Source organism: Tetrao urogallus (genome assembly GCF_951394365.1).
Source record: "Tetrao urogallus genome assembly, chromosome: 1".
Taxonomy (NCBI): Eukaryota; Metazoa; Chordata; class Aves; order Galliformes; family Phasianidae; genus Tetrao; species Tetrao urogallus.
This window is the reverse complement of record NC_136813.1, coordinates 180,857,315-180,871,965: the sequence shown is the minus strand read 5'-3', so window position 1 is coordinate 180,871,965 and position 14,651 is coordinate 180,857,315. Positions and strand designations below refer to the sequence as shown.

At 36.3% G+C, this 14,651-nt stretch overlaps 1 protein-coding gene across 2 annotated transcripts in view; it reads right to left on the bottom strand.

Moving 5' to 3' along the window:
• Positions 1-14,253, bottom strand: part of ORC5 (origin recognition complex subunit 5) — a gene marked incomplete at both ends in the record, with an annotated part of 64,070 nt that extends 49,817 nt beyond the window's left edge. For both annotated transcript variants that reach the window (XM_079540510.1, XM_079540509.1), the window contains 7 exons: positions 901-949; positions 4,318-4,448; positions 4,790-4,901; positions 7,246-7,320; positions 10,963-11,160; positions 13,256-13,348; positions 14,143-14,253. In XM_079540510.1, coding sequence (XP_079396636.1) covers positions 901-949; positions 4,318-4,448; positions 4,790-4,901; positions 7,246-7,320; positions 10,963-11,160; positions 13,256-13,348; positions 14,143-14,253 — 769 coding nt within the window. The remainder of the gene's footprint in view (positions 1-900; positions 950-4,317; positions 4,449-4,789; positions 4,902-7,245; positions 7,321-10,962; positions 11,161-13,255; positions 13,349-14,142) is intronic.
• Between the last annotated feature and the right edge of the window lie 398 nt (positions 14,254-14,651).

Below are 14,651 nucleotides of genomic sequence, written 5' to 3'. Positions count from 1 at the left end.
CTAAATCATGTCCCCGAGCACCACCTCCAATGGTTTTTAAACACATCCAGGGATGGTGACTCAACCACCTCTCTGAGGAGCATATTCCAGTGCTTAAAAACCCTTTCTGTGAAGTGTTTTCTGACATCCAACCTAAACTTACCCTGGTGCAGCTTAAGGCCATTTCCCTCATCCTGTCACCTGTCACCAGTAAGAAGAGACCATCCCTGCACTCGCTGCAAGCACCTTTAAGATACTGAAAGAGAGCAATACGGTCTCCCCTCAGCCTTCTTTTCCCCGGACTGAACGGCCCCAGTTCCTTCAGTCTCTCCTCGTAGGGCACATTCTCCAAGCCCTTCACAAGCCTTGTTGCCCTTCTTTGGACCTGCTCCAGCACTTCAATGTCCTTTCTGCACTGAGGTGCCCAACTGAACACAGTACTCAAGGTGAGGCCTCATCAGTGCTGAGTACAGGGGTAGGATCAGTCTAACATTCTGACTCTAAATGCTGCCTTACAGTCATGCATTTGCATACTACAATGCAAGGCTGTTTCTCTGTGGTTATTCTGATGAACTCTGGGACAGTTTTGACAGAACCTCTGCTTTTATCTTCTTCAGAGTTTTGATAGAGAAATGACTTTTGTCACTGCTTTGTTGAAGTACTGCTGCTTGAGAGAGGAGAAAATTGTACAGGGGAGTAGCCAGTTTTCAAAGGATTTCCCTCTCATTTTCTCAAAACATCACTATCAGAAACTTTAATCTGCTTCTATTGCAAATGTTACCTAGTGGGTGCAACTGGCCTAAGTGATACTGCTGTGACCAGAAAAATTAACAAAGTGAGGATCAAAACAATCTTCCAGAAAGTCATCAGGAAGACATACGCACTCTCCTGTAGGCGCTCAAATCAAGGACAGAAGCTTACCTTCTTTTCTGACCACTGGTTCGCAGTATTTAGAAAAATTGAGTGCTGCCTACAGAAAGTAAAAAGTACAACACATTAAGAAGGTATCATACATTTGATCTACCTACAGAGTAGAGAACATCGCATAATTCATTGGTTTTATAATCAAAAACAATTATTTCAGTCAATAATTAAGCTGTTTTATTCCCAAATGTTCTACTGTGAAGTGTCACAACATTTTTGCAGATTAAATATAAACTGAAATAATCAGCTTGGTTGGCAGCAAAATCTGTTTTCTGTATTCAAAGGCTGTAATCTTTAATTTTTTTAAAACAACTAAATACTATAAATAGAATTTTTTTAAAAATATTAAACTTCCAATTCAAAAATGAGTAATGGAAGTAAACTATAGTGTAGATGTAGTTCAGTATGTTCAGAAGTAAGCGTGTACTTAAAACAGACAAGCAGAAATTATCTATAAAAACTGTCCTAACAGAATGTGGGTCTTTTCACAAGGATCTTATCTCAATCTTTTCTTAAATGGTCAAATAAACAGCACACAGAATATTGTAAAACTACCATCTTCACAACTCACTCTCCTCTTGTCCTACTGAATCTTTCTAAATCTCTCTGCTAATATACAGAACTCAAGGCAGTATCTTCAACACATGAGTTTAATATAATTCCAGAATATGTTCCTAATAATCATGCATAATAACACACATATTTCCAGGTTATGCTAGGCACTATGAAGTGGTTCATAAGATACTGAGAATCACAGAATCACTAAAGTTGGAAAAAGACCTCCAAGATCATGTAGTCCAACCGCCTACCTACCACCAATGTTTCTGCATTTAATGTACCACATCTGAATGATTCTTGAACAACCCCAGGGACAGAAGACAGCTCCCTGGGCAGCCTGTTCAGTGCTTCTCCACTCTTTCTGAGAAGTCTTCCTTAATATCCAGCCTGAACCTCCTCTGGTGCAACTTGAGGACATTCCTTCTACTCCTATTACTTTTTATGCAGAAGAAGAGGCCAACCCCCACCTCACCACCACCTCTGTTCAGACAGGTGTAGAGAGCCTTAAGGTCTCCTCTGAAGCCTGCATTTCTCCAGACTAAACAATCCCAGATCCCTCAGCTGCTTCTTGTAAGACTTGTGCTCCAGACCCATCAACAGCTTCACTGTCCTTTTCTAGACATGCTCCCAGACCTTCATGTCTTCCTTGTATGAGGGACTCAAAACTGAACACAGCACTTGAAGTATGGCCTCACCAGAGCCAAGTAGAGGGATGGCAGCCAGCCTTCTCAGTTTTGTCATTCACCTGCCAACTTGCTGAGGGTAAACTCAGCTCCATAGTTCAGATCATTAATCACAGAATCATAGAATCACAGAGTTGGAAAGGACCTAGAAGACCACCTAGGCCAACCATCATGAAGATGTTAAACAAGGCTGGATCCAATACTGAGAGGTCTCCAGCTAGACTTTGCACCGTTTATTACCCTCGAGTGTGCTCAGCCACTCTGTCAGTTTTTGATCCACCTCAATCTCTGCTCATCCAGCCCTTATATTGACACTTGTCTATGAGGACACAATGGGGGACAGTGCCAAAGGCCTCACTGATGTCCATGAAGACAACATGCACTGCTCCCCCTACACCCATCAGGCTGGTTGTTCCATCACAGCAGCTTATCAGGTTGCTCAGGCATGTCCTCCCCTTGGTAAAATGCTACTGCAAAAAACTTCCTGCGCCGCCCGGGAATCGAACCCGGGTCGCAAGAATGGGAATCTTGCATGATACCACTACACCAGCGGCGCTGCTGCTGGCCCTGCCAGAACTATGCGTGATGGAGAGACAATCTCATCTAAATAGAAAGCTTCTAAACTTAACACACAAGTTCAGTTGAAACTTAGACATATTTTCCTGATGGAAACACAAGTGGAACATTCTGATCACCTCACTAGCAAAATCTGTTCATTTTTTGTAACCATTGACCACAACACACTTTTGAAATTTCAATGGGTTCTCTCTACAAGAAAAATTTCCTTGTATACAGTAACTATATTTATTATATAACAACTGTTATAAACAATAACAACTCAGCTAAAAATTGGCATTGCTTTTCAGCTTTACCTATGTAAAGGTCACCATCAACCACGTGTATTTTTTTTTTAGTTTATTTTTACTGTTTGCTATTACATTCCCTAATTTATACCTGGTTAAAACTCCTTTTACCAAATACCTTCAACATATTTCCACTTCCTCATATGTTATTATATTACAAGAACTTTTAACTTACCTATTTTTAATTCCAACAGAAGGACAATGAAAATATCTCTGTCAATTTTAACTCCTCTAGACCTTTGATTCAAATTAATATGCTATGTTTATGTAACACTGCAGAGCTCTAGCTTGCTGTTGCTACTTAACAGCTTAGGTACCTTAAAATCCTCCATAGGAAGCAAATCAATGGGAAATTTTACACTACTGAAAAACACAAGAAGTTGTTTCAAATTTTAATTTAAATTTCCCATACTGATGAAGTATTGACAACTTTGGGTGACAAGTTACACTTAATAAACATAGGAAACCATAGAACTTGCAGCCAGACATGCAATGGTTATCTAAGATCATTCACTTGAAGTTTTCTTTCATGCACTGAAAGTAACTGTCTCGTGTTGTACTGAATATTCTGAATTGTTCAGGAAACAAATACAACAGAATCTATTAAGGACAACAGAAGTCCACAATAGCAGTGTGCAAAGTTCAAATCCACATTACTACATACAAAAAGAATCTGAAGAGTAAGGAATCTTGAAAGAGTAAAATCATAACCACTACTAAAAAAACCACTGTTATATACCTAAGTCTGTAACAGACTTCTTCAGGAACTGCTGGATTTGCAACAACCGTGTACGTTTGGTGTTTGGTGTGTATGTTTGGTGTGTATGTTTGGTGGCCCTGCTAGGCAGGGGGGTTGGAACTACATGATCCTTGAGGTCCCTTCCAACCCGGGTGATTCTGTGATCCGCTTCTACCATACTTAGCATACCTAGGATCTCTGTATCTCAACAGGTGAAAATATTTGGTTTAGTCCTCTCAGCCACTCTGATATTGTAGAATTGTTTGAGCAGAAGTGAGATCAAGAGAAGTTCCACGCTGGCTGAATCACAAACATACCAAATTCCTTTAATGCAGTTTTTGTCCTCACTGTGACTGTGGTTGGATACTGTGTAATACAAGAAACCTTTTGCAGCCATCAGAACCTTTTGTCACACACAACTTCAGGAAAACTACATTCTGTGCTAACACATCTTCTCTTTGCCATATTCAACAGTAAATCTAGACTTGCCACAGTTTCTCAGGAAAACATACAAATAAACAAAGAACAACAATAAGAATAAGAACAACAACACTGAAAGAGCTTGTCTCACCAGATGCTGAAGTTCTTTGAGGTCCCTACAGACCATGTAGAAGACGCCAAGCAGAATATTTATATATGCAGAATAGAAATCCGCAGAATATTCTGGAGGATGATTCTGGGACAAGATCTTCTGCAGGTGTCCTATTTAAACATAGGTAAGTTTGGCTTATCTAAAAATAGCTTTAAAAACTGAACACGTTTTAAATTAAGCAGAAAAATAATTCTCATTAAAAACAAATACTACCAAAAAAAATCAATGTAATGAAAGAACTAGCAAGTATAATGGATCAAAATGTTGTTTTCCGATGTTCTGTTAAGAGGAGCATTTTAGAGCTCGTGTGAATATAGCCTTCTGCCTTCCAGTGGCTAACATGCTTTTCAGATTCAGAAAAAGGCATGTTGGTAAACGATTTTTATCATATTTGCACAGTTTTTGACAGTGTTGTTTTATCCCCAAAAAGCAAATTCAAGAATTATATTACCTATGCTGTAATCAGGAAAATACAAGATGAATGGCTCAAAGCATCCAGTATTTGGACGAAACATTTCCCATACTATTTCACTAAGCAAGATAACTGTCACATTTCTGTCAGTCTACAAGAAGGGAAAAAAAAAAAAAAAGTAGCAGATGAACAGAAAAAAACATAACATATTATAACACCAATGAAAAAAATACCATGACACTTCTATTCAAAATAATAAGCAAACAAAAATGAAAATTACAGTTTAATACAAACCACTACCATAATAAAGCTTCAGCTAGTCTAGTCAAGAGTGTCAAACATTTGAAGATTTTCATCTTTATCTCTTGTCATTTCACTGACATATATGCTTTCTAGGGTTACAGAGATTCAGTACTAGACAATATCAACTTCAATCCATTCATTGTTTGCAGAATTAAAGCAGCAATTTATATTGGTAATCAAACCCAGCCTTTCAGAACAGATAGGAAGAATTAAAAAGCGAAAGAAAGCTCAGATCTCTTTAAAACCAAGCTACTACTTTATTTTAAAGGTCAGGTGGTGAGCAGGAACAGAAGATTTTCGAAAATTGTCCTTCTTTCCTTCTGTCACATCACAGCGCTTCAATGCAGTTCTAAGTATATTCTAAGAATGCTGAAGTCTTATAGTTTAAACTCCCAGACAATGCCTACAGAAAAAAAGCCATAAAGAGCTCCATCGAAACCCCTACTGATATATGATGTTTAACATGAGTTATGAATGACTCGAGAAGTGCTATTCCCCTTCTCTGAAATTCCCACTTCTTGCTGAAGTGATAGCCACCAGCATTCTTTATTGTTTCTTCTTTTTCTATTTGTATTCATCTATTTCCTTTTAATTAGCCCACCTTCCTACAGTTTTCTTCCCCAAACCTCTTTCCTTTCCCAGACCTCCCACCATTTTAGCTAAGAAAAAAGCTGAGGTATTTCCATTTCTGTTCCTGACAGACCTTCCAATATGAGAAACCCAAGTCCTTTCTACCATAATCCATACAGAAATCAAGCATTCCATTCTTCACACGATGCCCTGTTCCACAAAATCTGACTGATAATGAAGAATCTTGCCTCCTAAGCATGAAAGTCAACGATGAAGCAACTTTGCCCCATGACAGTCATCAGCCTGCACGTGAGTTTAACACCATCTCAGTTCAGAATACAGAAACTAGGATATCAGCATTAGGAAAGGCTAGCAAACTTATCTGGAAATCACTTTTGATCTTGAAGATGCTGCTTTAGCATTTAAAAAAAATCATATGCTTTTTTGGTTCCTGAGCAGTAGGGGCTACACTTCCCTCATTTATTGTCAGTTTGTTTCTGTTTTAGGGCAGCAAACTCTACAACTTGGGCAAAACAGACAAGAAGGGCCAGAAAAATCAGCTGCCAAGATTAAAAACACAGCTCTGAATGAGACTTCATTCAGTAAAAAGTGAAATCAGTGTCACCAGAAAATTACTGACTATCATATACAAGTTCTTGAGGTATAAAAAAAGTCCTCTATTTAGTTGTTTAGACATCTCAAAATACCACCATTTGCTAGTTTTGTTTTCTGTTTATTCCCAGAGAATACACCATCTTTACTTCTTCCAAGGGAGAAGCCTATATAATTCAGAAATGAAAGAAGATATGGAGCTTAAATTCAAATCAGAAACATACTATGGTGTGATTAGAGAAGAAATGTAAAAACCTTCTGCCAATATCAAGCACACTCTCAGCTGCTGAGCTGAGCAGGTCCAGCCACAAGCATATGGTTCATACTATTCTGAAAAAGCCATCAAGAAATGGCCTGAAGTTTTGTGTGGGAGAAAACTGAGGAAAACAAACATTTCTTGACTGCAAATTCATGCTTCTGATACTGAATTCACTCTGTTTGATTGAGCTCTCTGAGTCAGCCTGATTCAGATGTAAACTTTGGATCCCCACATTAACATTCACAAACGCTAGAAGGATTGGTTTTTTTAACTTATCTATTGCTGGTGCAAAGTATGTAGTATGTAGGAACTGTGTTGAACTTATGCCTAATAGATCATGGTCTTCCTTTTTTGCTTTTTTTTTTTTTTTTTTTTTTTTTTTTGTAGTTATTACAGGAATTTAAATGAAGTGCAGAAAAAATTCACATTCTTCCTAAAAATAAAAACATTCAAGAAAAGGCCGCTACATATCTGGCATCAGCATCCCTGTCAGAAGGTATTATTAAACTTTACTTTTGTTTGTTTATATTGAAGGATAAGATAGACCTGCAAGCATTTAAATTCTGGTTTACTTTCTGGTTTTGACCTCTGCCAGCTGCTTATTTTTTAGAAACCAAACAGACAGACAAACCAACCAACCTGCAGCTTTTCTAAGGAATCACTTTTCATGATGAGCCTGGACAGACCTATCTCACGTGCGGTTATCCTGAATGTAGGAATCATATGCTATTTTTTTCCTTGAGATACTCACCAATTCTTGAAGCCTAAGAAATGCTGGCAGGACATTTGCTTCCATTTCCCTTAGCTGTTCTGCTCGATCCAGTACCTTTAATAAAATAGTGATCTGATTACATAGAAAACAGTAACCTGAACTCTCATGCTGACTTGAAATCCGCTCTCAGGTGCTGGAGACACATTTCACCAATTGCTCTCAGACAAGAGGGAACTAAGCAGGAAGTTATGTTAAGAAGGGAACATCAGAGAGATTATTGCTTCAGGTGTGTGCTTCCAGAAAGCTCAAGCAGCTCTGCCTTCCAAACAAAAGATATAATTCCCAGAAAATCACAGTATCACCAAGGTTGAAAAAGACCTATAAGATCATCCAGTTCAACCATCCACCTATCAGCAATAGTTCTCACTAAACCATATTCCTCAACACAACATCCAAACGTTCCTTGAATGCTACACTGTTATACCTAAGGGTAGCAAGAATTAAGAAGTATATACATAAATCAAGAAATCTGTAATATTTATAACCTCTGAAATCTCAATTTTCTCCAAAATTATTCTTCTATTAAAAACTGGGTATTACTTCAACTCTATATTAACATACTTACTGTGGGAGAGTTGTCTTTTACCAGTATTAATTTATGTCTCCAAAATAATTAAGAGCTACCACTTAATATCTTCAAGTAGCTAACATCTGGAGTTCATACAACTGAATTTTGAGAGAAACTTTTCTTACTATATTTTGTAGCCCAGATATTTACAGGATTTAATTGTATTTATGCAAACCCTGTGTAATAATAACAGCTATGCTGTGTATGTATAGCTTATACAAGGAACACCAAACAACTGGACGTTTGAGCCTGTAGGGAAAAATCAGGAGCATAAAAACATTTGTGGACATCTTTCAGAATGAAAAAAAAAAAACAAAAAACCTTATTCCACTCTTCTTAGAATCTTAACAGGAATGAAAAAAAAAAACCCAAATCATTTATTTTGTTTTCTATTCACTACTCACAATAAAAACATAAGCTCTGAAGTTCTTTACTTCCTCTGAATTACTACTACGTTGAAAGAGAAACTATCGGTCTCTGGAAAACTGCATTAGTCTATTCTTTAACCACATCAAAATATTAAAACATCTTTTGGTTCTGTTATTCACAGTAACAAAAGTAATTCTACGTGGACAACCAAAGAACATGTTATGAAAAGGGTATTTAAAAATAAAACTGAAAAAAATGTGGGATTATCTCTGAAATAATAGTTCAAGATTCTTGGGACTATTATAGTTTTAAATAAACTGTAACACAACATGATTTTATATTGACATCTGAATTTCGTTCATATAATAACCAGCTTCAAGGAAGAGAACAGCTGATTAGGTTTACACAGAATTGCTTGAAAGTATTTTTCCTAATGAAACACTCTTTGTTAGGCCTAGTAACAGGCAAAACCGAATACGAAGCTTAAACTCTTAAGTAGATCTTACTTTTCCCCTAAATAGGGAACAAAGCAGAGTTTTTATTCACAACACGCAAAATATACTGCAACACTGGGCTGTGGAACATGTCATGTGTGTCATGGAAACGGCCAACACAGGCCTATAAACCTACATTTACTCTATTATTTATTTTAATGCAAATTTGTCATGTTTTTTTAAACCAAAAAGTATATTTTCCCAATGACTGTTGAGCAACAATAAAACTGCAGATTCTTGCCTCTGTATAGCGCTAAATACTGCAGGTGTACAAATGAATAGAAGTTAAATCCGTTCTATTTTTTTCATATAGTTACAAAGAATAAATTCTCTTTTTTTCTGAGTAATCACAAGCACACAGCACCCATGCTGGAGTTAACAGAAGCATTTAGAATCCTTTGCTTAAGAGTAAACATTTATCTTAACTCACTCTGAATTAATTAGGCTGAAACATTAGATTATTTAATTCGAAAATGAAATAGTTCATGTTACCAGCACACTGGTCTTCCATCAGTCTCAATTTAAACCATTCTATCACAAACCCAGATGACACAGGTTAATATACATGAATTGATTTCCTGTGTTCCTGTCTGTTCCCATGCAGAACAGAACTGAAATACTAATACTTAATTCTTCTGATTCAGCAACTATTTACCTGAAACAATGGAAACTTCCTAATTATTTAATGCTCTGCTTTCTGTAACTATTGTTCAGGAACATTCTGATTTCCAGATCAATAATAATTTTAATATAACACTTGATGCATTCTTTACTGATGCAGAATAGGCTTTTTAATTCAAATATTCAATTGAAAAGAAGTACAGATTTATTATATATTTTGTGAAGCTTCCCATCACTTTAGTGCTAAATCCTGTTTTTATGGAATTGTTGAAAGATGTCAATACCACTTTTTTTTAATCTGTATATTAAATTGAGTTATCTATAAGTAGTTTATTATATTTTTTAAGTATTGGTTGGGAGCTGTTTGATTTTTTTTTTCTCCAATTTTTGAAGAGTAAATTTTACCAACTTCATGAGGTTCATCAGTTAGCATTGCTTCCCCTAAACATAATATGAAGTTCTCAAACATGTTTTTACATCCATTAAAAGAATACTCAACCATAACCTGTGAAACAGTGTGGAATTTTCTGCGTAGTTCTAGACTTCTTGTTTGACTACAAGAAAGCAAAGCAATGTGCCCTTCAACTGGTCTGAGAAACACGCAAAGTGATAATCCCAGCTGATCAGACTTCCAATCTTGAGTCACTCTCATGTTTTCTTAAATAATAAATTTGACCTCATTTAACAAATTATTTAATTCTTAATACTGTGCTGAAAATTCAGTCCATGTATGTTGTAGGTTTACTAAGTATGCATGTATACACTTCCACATCACTATACTAAGAGAATTTATTCAACTAAGTGAACTAGGAAAAGTTTTCTACAAAAGTTGTATTTTCTACTAAAAGTTGTCTACATCCTTTCTGTAGAGCTCTTGCATGCTTCATATTTATTTCAATATTCGTCTGTTGACACAATCAATGCTGTTAATGTTTACTACTTGATGTAGCTAGATTAGCACAGTACCAGTGTTCTAGTCCTACACTGATTCAATCATACTTGTGATTTAAGTTCTCCTATTTTCTTCTGCAGACTGCTTGTTTCTTCCAAGCTTACTTATGTATGTCATCAAATCTTTCACTGCAGGATATTTCTGACATCTCAATGTTAAAACCTCAGTTCTTGTCTCCAAGGGCAACAATATAAAGACGCAAGATTCTTACATTTACAGAGGAAATTGTACATTTTAATTCCTTAGTATGACTTCTGACTTAAGTCTATGATAGCCAGCAATTGTTGTGTGCACCACAATGCACTTCACCCGTGCTTCCTACTTTTGCCTCTTCATTTGTGAAATTACCTTCTTCACAGAGAAGTACCTGGGTGTGACTTAAGAACTATGAAACAAATATAGCCTCTCTATATTGTAAGAGACTTAATTATACAGTATAATTTACGGCAATTACTTACTATGTTAAACAGCTTTGTGAATAAAAAACTTCAAAAATATGAAAAATACACTTTCACCTGCAGACAGTAAGCCAGCTGGAAAAAATCTATTTGGTATCAACAGATTGTGAACAAGGTACAAAAAAGAATTTTGTGAAAACTGTTCTAATACATACATTGCACATACAGGTTATTGACAGCACCTGGATCCACAGAAGCAAAACAAAACCTAAGCACTAAAAATAAACTACTTACAACATATACTGTTTGATCTTGAAGATTTTGACTCATGAGAGCTTGTTTAAACAGACGCACAAAGTCATTGAAGGTATCACAAGGCACGGGAGAAGCTCGTTTTGTTTCAGAAGAACCATTTTGCAGCTGGATGAGAATTTCTTCTAGAAGAAGTCGTGAAGTAAAGCATTCCACACAGTTCACAAACACATGAGGAAGCTGGAGGGGATAAAAATATCCAACTTCATTTCTATACTGTATTTATAGTGCTTTTTCAATATACATACTCCAAAATCAAGTTTCCCTTCCATATGAAGCAGTGAAAGAAACCAAACGCTGCCAACAGAATAGAGAGCATAAACAAATAAATAAAACCTCGCTGTAGACAAATAATTACTTAAGTATCTAATCAAACTATCACATGTCTTAAGGTGATGAGAGGTCTGACAAATCCTCACACAACACACGTGGTGTACCTTCCAATTAGGTTTTAAAATTTCTCTTTTGAGAGCAAAACATAGGAAGAACACCAAATAGCATTTTGATCAAAGAAAAGACAACCACAACACATTACAGTCTCGTAAAATAACCCATTACAAACTGGGTAGCATGAACTTCTCAAACTTATAAAAAAAGTAATCTAGGAGCACACAATTCAAAGAAATTACGCAATGCTTTTGGCACTCACTGCATACAAACGACCCGAAGATAAAGTGCAAGATTCTACATAAAACATGTGATAAGCCTGTTTGTGTAGAATATTCTGCACAAATCTGAAAAATGTGCATATATATTTATGTGATTATTTATATGGCATTAACCAATTCCAAATCAAGATGATTTTACTTAGAAAGCAGGAATCCTTGATGTGAATTTTGTTTGTATGTTCCTGAAAAAAAATTGTTGATTCCAATTAGTTACATAATTCACTTATAGCTAGCCATCCAGCTACAACACCATTACAAGCATTACTCAAGGTACTCAGTTCCTCCAAAATTTTTAAATAAATAGTCTAAAGAAGTGGTTTTCTTATGTTAAAAACAACAAATAGCATACATTAAAAACCACAGTAAAGCAGTATGATTCACCAGGAGAGGTTTAGGTTGGATATCAGGAAAAACTTCTTTACAGAAAAGGCTGTTAAGCACTGGAATGGGCTCCCCAGAGAGAGGTGGTTGAGTCACCATCCCCGAATGTGTTTAAAAGCCATTTGGATGTGGTGCTCAGGGACATGATTTAGCAGAGGGTTGTTATCGTTAGCATAGTATGGTTAGGTTGCAGTTGGATTCAATGATCATTAAGGTCTTTTCCAACCTGAGCAATTCTATGATTCTGTGACACACATCAAGCTGTGTTTGGAGGATCTAGAAAAACCACAACAATTAGCCTATGCAACACTGCTTCAAGATGTATTTTTCAAGATTTTCAAAATTTTCAAGATTTAAGACTGTATTTTCTAAAGTAAAGATCTTCCTGCATCTACAAGCAGGATGACCAGAATAAAGCAAATATGCTACAATGAATACAATGTTCTCCTTCAATCTGCAAAAGTATCAGAACAAATGGCAGCAGCCTTGTATTCAACTAGTGATTTTCATTATTTTATTGACTTATTTTTTTTCTTTTTTAGATTTCCAGCAAGTGTATGGCTTGTACCTTTGCTCAGAATGCTAACGACTGCACAGTAAGTTCAAACTTATGGGACTACATTTAAAGAGATTATGCACACCCAACTGAACATAACTGCAATTAGTTTGTCAACAAAAAGCAAAATTCTACTTTGGCAAAATCTTCTTACTGTTACTCATTTGCTCTCACAGCTGCACCAGCACTTGGCCCCCAACATTTTAGGCTAGGAACATCTTTGCAATACATGCCCACAAAGATTGCTGGGACATTTGGGTATCACCAAAATTACATTTGTGAAGCTTCCATAAATCGTCTTTTTTTTTTTTTTTAATATCCAAATAAACTATTAAAGGAGAATTACAAGATAGAGAAAAGATTCTCTGCATTACATAAGCAACGCCTTGTCACTGAGAGGCTATTGTAGGATAAGTCCTTTCCGGAGAGAGGAAGAAGATAGGCTGCTCTTTCTTCCTTTTTTAAATTTTTCTAAGAAAATATATCACGTATAGAATAATAATTTATTATGTACTATTTCACACTAACTGGGGGACGAGGGGGGTGAGTCAGTCAAGGCAGAAATAGCTGAAGAAACAAATCACTCTGGGAAAACAGACAAACAGTAGAGGGATTATGTTTTCATCAGTCCTCCATCACAAAGTTCTAGATTCAGAATCAACAAACTCACCTGTAATGTGTTTAGAAGAGTCTTCATCACATAGGTCTTTCCACTAGATGTATGTCCATAGATAAAGATGGATGGAAAACTCAACTGCTGACGCTAGGGAGAAAAACATGTTTGAAAAGAAAAGGGTTGCTCTTTTGATACCTCTTCTGCTTTGTACTGTTGTTTCCTTGTTTTCAACAGAGGATTTACCACTGAAGTGTGCCCACAAAAAAAGTTAACTTTGAAACTGAGGTATAAAGTATAAAATACACCAATTACCATGAAACAAAACTCGATCACATTGATACCATGATCACTGAAATGCTAAGAGGATAAGTCCCAAGAATCAAAAGTCACATAAAGCTACCTGTGAAACTGCTGTAGCGTGAGGACACATTTTTCATGAAAGACAATTTAAATAGGAGCAAATAAGAAGAAAAACAGTAGACTCTTAATTCAAACTGATTAAATAACGAACAAAATTCTGGCAAGGGTAAACTGGTAACCTTTACCTTGCCATAACTTCTACAAATAGAAGATGCTTTTCATCAGCACTACAAAATCTTATGGACAGCAATGGAACTACCAAGAATCCCGTACCTAAAATTCAGACACACAGATACAACAGTTGCAAATAGAATTTCTATACAGTCACTTAAAAAAAAAGCACCCCGGAACTTAACACCAGGGAGAAAGACAGACTATGTTCCATTTTTGGAACAAAGTTAATACCAGGAGCTATCATGGAGAAACAAGGCTACAGAGACAATAAGGTACTAATAGCTGACTAAAGAAACGAGATGTACCCAAACTACATTCATAACATCACAAAAACTCTACTTTTACTTTTACTCCAAAATAACAAAACATCGTTTTTCCACTCAAATACACAACATAGAAAGCACCACCTCTCCAAATATCGACAGCAACATGGACACTTGGGATTCTCGACAAGGCACCAAACTTTCCAAGCAAAGGAGAGTAGCTGGTGGATAAGCTGGGTGTTCAAGAATAGGCATTTTGAAGTTCCTGTAGTCAGGATCCTAAACATGAACGTCCCTCCTGAGATGTGGAGACGAGAAATAAGGTGATCTGGAAAATAAAAAGTTTTAATTATGATTTGCTGTCACATACATAAAGGAGAAAAATAAGCAGGAATTTCTATTGCACCTAAATAGATATTCTAATTCTGGGCAACGATATGAAGACAGCTGCTCCAAAAGAAATGCCTCCTATTTCATTTGTTGTCCCACAACATCAGAGGCAGATGTTGGTGGTATGGTGGTAAATTCCCAACAATATTTCATTACATTTTGTTGCTGTGTGACAGATGGCAAAAGAGAAGCAGTCTAACAAAATGGTATCTGATGTTGAAGTGCAGATGAAGCAAAGGTGAATTCCTTTATGAGGAAAGAAA